The sequence below is a fragment of the Adelges cooleyi genome, unplaced genomic scaffold (assembly GCF_023614345.1).
Source record: "Adelges cooleyi isolate 19-005CV unplaced genomic scaffold, UGA_ACOO_1.1 ACOO_flye_CR_arks_rails_tigmint_CR_PRNA_651, whole genome shotgun sequence".
In the NCBI taxonomy this organism is placed as follows: Eukaryota; Metazoa; Arthropoda; class Insecta; order Hemiptera; family Adelgidae; genus Adelges; species Adelges cooleyi.
The window spans coordinates 13,451,497-13,463,109 of record NW_026096352.1 but is presented as its reverse complement, the minus strand read 5'-3'; the positions used below and the strand labels follow the sequence as shown (position 1 = coordinate 13,463,109).

Sequence of the window (11,613 nt, the reverse complement as noted above, 5' to 3'; positions counted from 1 at the left end):
AAATTCTAGTTCTTTCAATATTAAAAAACAATTTGGTCACATAAAAAAAGCAATAAATCAAAAATCTGTTTCCTATAAAACGTAGGAAAGTAGCTGAAGAACTCGTATCTCTTGACAGAATTTAAATCGAACCATCCTAAGTAGTCAACATTTTGTCAGGCTTTTTCGTCTATGACGCCAAAAAAACTCACCGCTTTTAATCCCCTCAAATGGATTCCTGTGATAACGAAGAATATTTTAGCTAAGGGAAAGAGCTAGAGCCCCCTCCTTAGTTAAACAATCTAATTACGCTAATAGGTTACCTGATGTACTTACTACAACCTGTAATCTATAAAGGTAATAACTAACAGTATTTTATGTTTCGTATGATATGGGTTATATAAATGAAAAGTAGAATATATAACTATAAGATAAGTAAGAAAAACTTGGATATAATAGTGTATGCAAATATGTATGCATAGTGTAGGTATAATTTACAAATTTCCAACTTGATTTGATAAAAACTAAGTTATAAATCTTTTAATAATAAATTTATACTACAGACGATCAATTAGAACTAAGAAGTAATGATAAATATCAATTATTAGTATACACTATACATATTTACTTAAAAATATAGTACAATATTACCTATTATGGACAAGTATTATAGAGGCCGCTTTGTATACCTACTTAATAACATGTATTATTAAAATGTGGCGTGGGCGATTATAATGATATCCTTGTCCCTGATTTTAGCTGCTGATTGTAGTAGTTGGTCGAGTTATCGTTAAAATGTATAAATTGGTTTGTCGCATAAGATCAGATAAAGATTGGGCAATTATTGTAAAAAAACGAGGCAATGTGTAAATACCTATTTTTTTATATCATTTTTTTAAGTGAAGCACAAAGCTTTTTTAAAAAACTTAAAATCATAGTTTTTTTAAATATAAAAAAAAAAATGTTTAATTTTCCCTACCCAATTTAGTTATTGGTTTAATCTATTTGTGATAGCTGCAAAGTATACGTACTGTGAATAAGACAATGATAATTGTCACTTAACAATTTTTTATTTCTTAAGAATAGTTTATATACTAATTAGTTAGATCTTGTGTAAACTGTAGTTAAAGTTATATATTTTGTGAAGTACCTATATAAAAATCAATTGTACCTACCTACGTAGAAAAAAAAATGTTTGATAAGATTAATTAACACAATCATTACTTTAAAGTAGGCGGTTGTCAACCAATCAACCAATACATTTATTTCATAATTAGAGATCAAAATTTTCCCTATTCCAATATTACATAACGATTGACTAGCTTACACAATCAGTAATTGTTCTTATAAATAAGATAATTATTTTAAAATTAAAATCGAGAAATAACTTACTGCGGTAAAACACTTAACAGGGGATTTTTTAATGATTAAATATTTTAGTAATTTGTTGTAAATCAATTTAATAACAATATTGTAGCCGTAGAAAAACATTCTATGTGGTTACCTCTCCTTCTCCCCCTTTTATAAAATTCTCTGGAACGTCCACTGTACCAAATAAAATAACAAATTAACAAAACTAATTTTTCAAAAACTATAAATTCAGCTCGTCTACGTTTAATGTATTTTATTAATATTATGCGGCGTTGTTTTACTTATAAGCATACGAGAATAGACAAATGGCTGTTGTAAATTCAATAATGGAATTGAATGTTTAGCCAACTGCCAAATAGGTGTACGGAGTGTGCATAATAAAAATGTTTTATGACCGTTTAACGCGGGATATCCGTTCTAATGATTAATCACAATACTATAGTTTTGCTCGGTGGTGTTCACGAAATGCAATAATAGCATTTAAATTCCTAAACGCAATTATTACTATACAGCGTTTTTAATTTTTAATGAACGACGATATCTCAGCTATTAATATATAGAGGCGTTTTTAACAATATCACTATTGTAGGTACTTAATAGTCTAGTTTACTGTTTACACCGAACACAAACTAGGACAGTACAACATGTTACCTAACCATAATTAGAAGAGTTGATATTATGTAGGTACGTATTAGGTTATATTATTATCTCACATAATGTTATGCTATTAAGTCAGGTCTAATTTGTTTTTGTTTCCTCGCAAAATATATTAAACGAGGAATTAGGCATTCGCAAAATAATTATGGTTTTAATTCAGTGTTACCCCAAACAGCGAAAACATTGAAATGTCTCAAAATGTGGCTAAAAAGCTGATTAACTCTTTAAAAATAGTTTTTGCCTAGGAATTCAATGTTTTTAAAATGTTATTTACAGTATGTTGTCAAAATATGGTCGTGTGGTTGCAAATATTTCCACTATATTTTTTTTTTATTATTGTATTTATTTATATTTACAAATGAAGCAAAGAAAAAAATAATACATAAAACTATATAAATATTCTACTCATTTAAGCTAAGGCTTGTGTTAAGTAGAAGAGTTAGCACTTCGCAATCAATATGAAATCATTCATAAATAAAAGACAAAATAATAAATATACTAATATACTGTTAAACTATGAGTGACAACATTCAATGCGAAAATAATTATCATCGTGAGCTCAATAATTCAGAAAAAAACCACCTATAAACTATTTTTTTTTTTTACATTTAACCACCCAAAGTTAATGTATTTTTTATAACCATTTGGGATTAGATTAAAATATGTTGGACCTAGATAGTCAACAATACTCTTTCCAAACGATTTTTTGGTTTATTTGATGGGATAGTCATAACCCATAGGATCTAAATTCTCTTACCTGAGGAAATTCAGTTTGGTTCGTTTTCATTTTACTGTATTTAATTAAATTATTAATTTCGCTATCCGGGATACTTGATGGATAATAACATACGTTTTTTATATACGAAAAAATCTATGAACATAATACTGCAGTATGTCATAATGCAGGTAATTTAGTTTGAAGGTATATTATAAAATAATAAAATTAAATGCCTAATCTAACGCGACGAACGCTTCCATAGAAAAATAGGTATATGGTATGCAATTACAGAATACTTATTTATTACCTCAATGAGTGTTTATTATTTAACCTAACCTATTTATAGATACTTATTAGATATGTACCTATGTTAGTGTAAAACCTGGTTGAACCTACAAATAAATTTTCTTCGTGAAACATCACATTCAATAAGGTAGTGAAAACCGATTTTGAATGAGCGGTGCATCTGCATATAACAATATATTAAGTGAATGGGCAGAGCTACTAATCGAATAATTTTGTTGTTCCTCGTGACGTACCATTGTACACGATGACATCAACTTGCTTGGCAACTCGCCATTTGTTATTTTTATTATGGTTTATAGCCTCTAAAATGTGATATTAAATGTATATAAATACAATACATATATATATACTGCATTGCACTTACAGGGTCTTCCAAAGTGTACATTGCCATAGTCTCCAAAGGTATCTTATTAAACAAGTTTGTTTTTAATCATTCAAAGCGATGTTTCTCTTTACGGCTATTAACCTGTTTTAGAGCTTATAAAGTCATAAACAGCTATCAAAAAGTTTTGTAATTGCACTTGACCCATAAGTCGCAGTTACTCGACTTGACACTTACTTTTTTAATTTAAAATTCGAAAACGAATAACGGTGAATACAAATATTAAAAATTGGCATTATATAAACTACCTATAAAAGTGTATTGTGATAGATTATGTCCTTTTTGCTGCACACACATTATCTGATTTGCATCCACTTATCACATATACAAAATGTGGAAGTTGCAAAACTAAACACAATCAATATTTGAGTTATATTGAAAAATATTAATCAACAATAATTGCAAAAATACAATATGATTTTGCATTTAAAATAATGTAAACATGTAGTTAACATTAAAAAATTGTAATTCAGATAAGTATTTTAAAATTAGTTTACTGGACTTTTTTAGTTGTTCGGTTTTGATTATTCAAAATTAAATTAAATACTAATCGATATTATAGTCAATGATTTTAGCTTCTCACGTTAGTCGACCACAACTCATAATATGTTTTGGTACACTAGCCCTGAGGTTATCTGTACAGTATGTTATTAATTATTATAATATCGACGAATCTGTTTAGACCGTTTTTAGAGCAAGCCGGTAATTATATCAGCAACTCAAAAAAAAAAAAAAAAATGTTGACCATACGTAGCTTTAGGCTTAAGCTATCATTGATCAGATAGAATTTTTAAAAAATATACCTATCCAGTTATAATAGGCGGAATGCGGGCCACTGTATTGTTGACCTCACTGGCTCACGTGAGTGTAACCAGCCGGGTGATAATACAAACAATAATTAATCTTTTATTCATTTTTATACGGTTCAGTTTTGAATAATAAACTATAAAGAATGACGTGGTTAGCTTCTCATAATTTTTAACAATATATTATTATTATCAAGATAATTGTGTACAATCGTAGTGAGCAAATTAATCCCCAATTATATAAGTACATGTATAACTAGGACAAAACTCTTATTCCTACTCATAAATCTATTTCATAAGCCTGTGATCATAACAAATGGATGAATATACAGATTAACTACTATATTTTTAATTCCGAACATTACATATAACATAATTTATCTATATTAATAATAATGAGTGTTCCTATATGATTGTTCTTTATAGGTGTCCAAACGGCTGCATTTATATTAACCGAATTTGGCACAAATATTATTTTGATTGGCATACATTGTATATGAATGTGAGAGAGGGAAAGGATGAAGAAGGGAGGGATGGGGGTGGGATGGTAAAAAAAAAATTAGTATTATTCAACTGCGATTTGTTGCAATTGTATTTATTGACTCGGGCAAAGTCAAGTACGGTCACTGGAAATTCACTCACATTTTTTTGTACGTTAAGTTGTTCGTGGTAATTATAACATTATGTTAATTTGTGATATAATAACAGGAAAGGGAGAGGGTGATGCAGTATTTATCCCACGGACACCACTCATTCTAAAGGGTCTCCATTTTAGCTTAAGGAAACTGGATACCGCATATTCCTGTCAAATCAAACGTTTAAAAAAAGTAAAAACAACTATCTCGAGTAAACTTTATGACGAACTCAAATCAGTTTTCAGATTCCTCATCGCATCAGTGGATCGATCAGTACGATGAACAAAATAATATACTGATAATATATGTATGTTTCCCACGGACAACTTTATGTGGCTTTCTAAAAAATGGGTTCACCCAATAATTTATTTACTCTTGCTCTTGGAGGTGAAACTAAAAATAAATGTTAAGTGGGTAGGTTTTTATTTTGGGTATCTATACTTTGTTGTGTATAATATTATATTCTTACAAATGTCACAGGTCTTGGCCTGCGTTTAGAGCTTTAACGATTGAAACATGATTAATTATCGTTTTCCATTACCGCTTGGGACTTACACATTAGTAAGTATAATATGCTAGGCTGGCATCCTGCCGTGACTATTCAACAAGTTCAAAAATAAGCATAATATATAAGTTAGAAATAAAATACAAATTAACTACCATTTATTATTTTCTTTTATTATTTACGCGAGAGTCCTTCTTATTTTCAGTGGAATTCTGAGGAAAATTCTATTCTTCGGTAGGTTTTTATTTTTAAGATCTCTAGCCTACCAATGAGCCGGAGTAGCATAGACATCTAATACTACGACACTGTTTGTATGTAAACAATAATTAATATAGATGCTTCTATAAAATAAATTAAAATTAAAAATATACCAATATTAAATCACTGTATGTAATTTATATTATAATATATTAATACATACAGTTTTATGTGTAATAAAATTGTAAAGTTTATGAACAGGAACCATAGAGTTTTACATTATGTATACAATTGTATTTTACACTTAAAGATAAAGACATATTAATTTAATTACCTACGCTTTTAAAAATTATTACTTATATATGAGGCGCATAGCACCAGAAAAAGCTCAACCCACAATCCATTATTTCAATTATTGATTTTGAAATATTATATTGTTCTAAATTGTAAGCTGATTTGACACTACGCGCCTCTTATATAAGGTAATTTTTTTAAAAGATTAATAGTTTACGGTTTAAATATTTGTTTATACATTTAATCTGACCTCAAAAAGCTTATGCGTTGTTGAATGGTTTTCAACTGCTTTTATTAGGTATTTAGTAGAAAACAAAACGATTATAATTACCAAGTATAACACTAAGTATTGTATATCTTTTCATTTTTAACAGATATTTGAAATTCTAGAGCTAATATATATGATTTTACCAAGCAAGGCCATTTGTTAGGTGCAATTAACAATTTTAATAGATGTTTAAGTAGATTATGTGCATTAAGGTCTGGTAACGGTAGTAATTTTAACAATGTATTAGAAGAATACTGATAATTTTATAGAAAATGTAAATAACAAATTAAAAGACAACTTTATTAAAATTATTTAAAAACTTTTTCTCCCTTAAGTGAAACTAGAATAAGATTCGTCAAAAGGAAATATGAGGTTACACAAACATGTTGTAGACGTTGTGTGCAGATTGCAGTTAATTGTTATTTTATGGGTTACACTGAAGTGATTTGTATCCGGGAATGGACACATAACCAGTGTTGAAAACAGTTTGGTCGGGCATAGTGTTGGCAGCTAACATCAGCAGCTTTTCGGCAGCTAATGGATGCCAAATTCCAAAAGTGCATGTCGGATCTACCTTTTCGTGATAATAGTGACATCTGTGTGTAAGTCTCTCCGATGGTATGAATTCGAACATATTAACAACGGCACATTGGGGTAACAACATGGCCAACCCTAAATAAAAAATAAAAAATAAATTAAACCAAATCAACGCCAAAAGAAATAGCAAACTCTGTTATCCTTTCCTTTGCCACATCTTCATATTTCTTTCCATTCCCTCGCAAAACTGAACCCAAATACTTGCATTTTTCTTCTCTATTGATCTCTGAGCATAACTGATTTCATATTTCCTACCATACAAATTTCACCACTAAACTTGATTACTTAACTAACCATTACTTATTTTACTCCTTAACATTTATATTCTCACTCAAACACTAACTATTAAAAAATTGATAACATTATGTTTTTTTGGTGTCTCGTCCAGTTTGTCACTTGTAGGCTCATTTATCACTTTCAATTATAATAATTCCTGTACACATGTCACCTCTGCCCCCCCCCCCCAATATGATTCGTACCCACCATGTCGTGATCCCACTGTACTAGCTGTTTTTTTTTTAATACAATTTCCTTCGGCTCTACTACAATGTTATCTTCAACTACATACTATATTCAACTATTTCAACTATATTGTTACTCTGTCGTACGCTTTTTCCGAATTCATAACAACGCTTGTATTTTATTTTCTCCCTATATCTGTTCCATTATCATTTCAAATACTCTTCGCAAAGCTTGGTACTATTCAATTGTAGAACGACGAGTTTTCCTACCCAAAAAGCCCGAAGTCGGAGGGTTCTTGCTTATGCGAGCTGCAGTATGGGATTGCAAAAATTCCCAGAGGTACCATAAGTACTGCGGATGTATAATGTGGAAATTCGATTCCGGGTTCAATTTCCTAAACGCCACGTAGTTGTTCACAAATTTGTGCTCTGGGCTTTGGATCCACTGAAAACCGCAAAATCAATCGTTACAATAATAAGTAAATGTCCCACCGAAACCTTGTGGTGTTCACCTCGTTGACCGTCGACGAGTAATTCGATGGATCCCACATCAAGAGTTTGAGACGTTTGTACAACGGAGACGTTACGAATTCAAACTGTGGCTTGGTCACGACTTGAGAATTCAAAATCCGAACCGTTGTTTTGGAACCGACATCCCTTTCATAGCCTACGGTCGGAGCGTTGTTGAAGCGAAGCACCAAATCATGTGAATCTAAAAACAATATAATATGTTTAATAACATCATTATTCAATAGGTGTCTATGTACATAATTTCCCGCATAATGTCATTGCCATTTTTCGTATACATAGGATTACCTATAGGTTAGGTTCAGCAAAAATTGCTTTAACACTACTCTATAAAGAACTTTCGTCAAGAAAAAGAGGCCAATTCACAGGTCTTTTACGGTCACCATTATTTTTTTTTTGCAAATGACCTAAGCAACGTTAGGTCAAAAATCGGCATTTGGTTATTTTTTGTGTGTTTTATTTTTTTAGCAATCGTGTTACATTTTACTCTAACTTATTACTTATCAGTTAAATACATCAGGCTATTATTGGGACTACAAACAATATTTTATCACTAATTTAACTGTTATAAATATAATATTAATTGCAGGGTAGTTAGTGAAAACCAAGGATTTTACCTATGAAATATCCCAAGTTTGAATTCCTTAGTGTAGCTGCGTTCGACACAATTGCACAAGTGTTAAACGATTGGTCATCGTCAAACAATGGCTCATCCGGGAGATAGTCCATTATTGGATGATCAAGATCATCCTGTCTGTCTAACGTTCTAAAAGTATCAAATCCAGTGGCCATATCGCAAACCCAATTCTTCTGTACACCATTTGTCGCCTGTGGTTTATTAGGAACATTGTAAGGATTCGCGTCTTTAAGATATCCACTGCTTTCTTTCATTACCACCTGCCTGAGGCGTGAAGTAATTTTGTTCTTAAAGTTGAATAGTCTATAAAAAAAAGTACACATCTATAATAGTATAAATAATTATAATCTCTGGAAAAATTTAAATGTATACCAACGAATATGAATTAGGTATCTACAAAAGTATAACTTTTATATTGTAAAATATAAATATACAATTAGGTATTCATGCCGAGCCCAGAGTAATATAAGCGCTTTTTATTAAGGGGCAAAGGATAGATAATATTTGACAAAAATTGCTGTAGTAACCATTTTAAGTATGCCGACTAATTTTAATGGAAAAAGTTTTTCTAGTTATAAAACTTTTAAAGTTTGTTTTCTCCGAGTTATAGCGAAAGTTTTTATAAAAAATGGCTTGAGTAGAAGTAATTTTATGGCGTATCTATTGGACGGATTTCAATTTGTATTTTGTTTAGTCTACTATTTTCTCTATGGAGGCTAAAAGAACGATTTTTTATTTAGCTATTAGAAAATTAGTTAGATTTATTAGGGAAAAGAACATAGAAAGTAAAATAAAATACAATTTTAAAAAAAGAGCCCCCATAGAAAAGATGCTAACATTTTTGAAATCGGGTAAGTAAACACTTCAGAGAGTGACTTCTCGTTTTAGTCTTAATTTGTACAAAATGTGACGCTTTCCGTTCCTCTTAATTTGATTGACCTATAAACATTGTTTTAACTTTAAAGGTACCTGCCTAATTTGCTTGGCTTTTTCTAGTATGTCATCTTCGATATTATTGGAAAGAAATATTTTGCTCTTGTACATAGGATCCTCAGTCGTCACGTCGCCTTGGTCATAATATTCGACGTTTGGCTGTCTCGTGTAAGTTATTTCATTCATTTGACGATTTTTAATGGCAACCCGGCGCCAATGCTGAATCCAAATTAATACCATGTAACCAACCGTGCCCAACAACAGCACGTTTAAGAAGAACCATACTGTTATAGCGATAGAACGCATTTTTGAAATAAAAACAAATTTCAAAATACAAGTAGCCCTTATAGCTGTAAAAAACAAAACAAATTGTATTTACTATTATTATATTCAGTCATTAAGGTAGATATAACATACCAATATGTATTAAGTAATATAATATTTTGTACAATAATACCTAACCACAAGCTAGGTGTACGCAATTTATAATAAACTATAAATACTTCTGTTTAAATTATCTTCAGACTACAAAAGGAACTTACGACATTTTTCTCGTTGAATTAGAATTTTGCTTTAATTTTTTTATGTACTATGTCTAGATTTTCTTTAGACACAAATTGTGAAATGACAACTTTTTTTGGGATTATATTTAGTTATATAAGCGTTGAGTACTTTTCTAAACCTGTTTTAATTTTTGTTTTCTACTGTGTTCCGAATTGATTCTCAATTCGGGCACAAGCAACTGATCGTAAACTAAAATGTTTAGTAAGCACTAAACTTATTAAATCAATTATTAGTGTTATATTTGTGCTTTGTTTTATCTAGTTTCGAGAACTAAGAATACTTTTACAAATATAACTCCAGAATAATTAATTACTTTTAACAAAAATACTGGATGTGATTTCTCAAGGTAACATTAGTAATAAAACAAGAATATAGATTTACAGTTAACCTTAAATACTTTTATCAAGTCATGCACTGTTTGTAATTTTTTTTAAGCATATTTAGCCAAAACAAAGATTTCTTTATAAAGTACATTTAGTTTGAGATTGTTAAAAGGGATACAATAGCGACGTAATTATATGTTATAAAGGATACAAACAATTATTTATGAATGATAAAATATTTGAATTTTATTGTATGTTATACAGATAAATATTTTTTACTCAAACGATTACAAACTACGTTTTACCTACAATTTTGCCTGTCATTATTACACAAAATTACAACAAATAAATGATAATTACAGCTTATATTAAGAAATTTACAGAAACAGAAGTAGAAAGGATAGTGATAGGTATCAATACACTGAAATAATAATAAATAGATTTCTGCTGTAATTCAATAAATGTAAAGTAAATGTAAATGTCGGGTATTAGTCGAGCACTATTTAAGGATAGTAGTTTTTAGGATAAAATAATTTTGGTATTTTTTTGATCATCTACACGCCTTAAGTTTTCATTGACAACAATTCGTGACAAAGAAAAGGCTCACCGTATTAATTATCTTTAATATAGAAGATACATGTAGGTATTAGTAGATGATAACAATACCTAGGTGTCTAAAAAATTATTTTCATGAAAAATACTGGAAGTTAGACGAAAACTCGTTACAAAACTGAGGTAGGTATCTTAAAATCGATAACATGATAAGTAATAATGATTTAATATTTTGTTGTATAATTGTTATACTTATTTATTGTACAGTCATAAAACTATAGTTTAAGAAAGACAGTCTAAATTATACAACATTAATAATAATAAATGACAATAGTTGTAGATTAGGTATCTAATAATTTGTGTACGACAAACATCTTTATATATTATCTCATTATGATTATTTTACTGTTTACATAACATATCTACGATAAGGATATGATAATAATAATATTGAAACGCTTTACCTGTACTTTTCGTTGTATTACGACGGCATTTCTTTAGAAGCTATTGGCGTTAACACGGTTATAGTGTACATTTGAAAAAAAGCGATTTATATAACTGTAAAAAACATTCAGCCGAATAGTGTTATTCAAGTTAGGAGTACGTTGGTTGTATGTAATGTATTTTTTTCATGCAACTAAATGACGTTACTGCTACGCACTGTAAACACAGACCGAACAGCATCCCTTCGGCGGCCAGATCAATATTTTTGGGTTCACAACAGCGCTGTCGCAAAAACGCGGCTTACTCGAGTTGCATCCAAAATGTGTTATGAATAAATCAAAATGTTCTCTTTCTTGGCGCATTTTAAACGCAGTAACTCATAATGTCTTATTATTAATCCCATTGTCCATTGAAAAAAAAATATTTTTACATATCTCAAATGATTTAAAAAAATA

The 11,613-nt window shown here is 29.9% G+C and overlaps 1 protein-coding gene across 1 annotated transcript; it reads right to left on the bottom strand.

The window, feature by feature from the left end:
• Positions 1-5,848: 5,848 nt before the first annotated feature.
• Positions 5,849-11,366, bottom strand: LOC126844964 (beta-galactoside alpha-2,6-sialyltransferase 2). Its single transcript, XM_050583500.1, has 6 exons — positions 11,179-11,366; positions 9,316-9,625; positions 8,323-8,645; positions 7,690-7,889; positions 7,448-7,622; positions 5,849-6,791 (listed from the first exon to the last, which is right to left on the bottom strand). The coding sequence occupies exons 2-6, from the start codon at positions 9,579-9,581 to the stop codon at positions 6,544-6,546; spliced, it is 1,212 nt and encodes a 403-aa protein (XP_050439457.1). The 5' UTR covers positions 9,582-9,625; positions 11,179-11,366; the 3' UTR covers positions 5,849-6,543.
• Between the last annotated feature and the right edge of the window lie 247 nt (positions 11,367-11,613).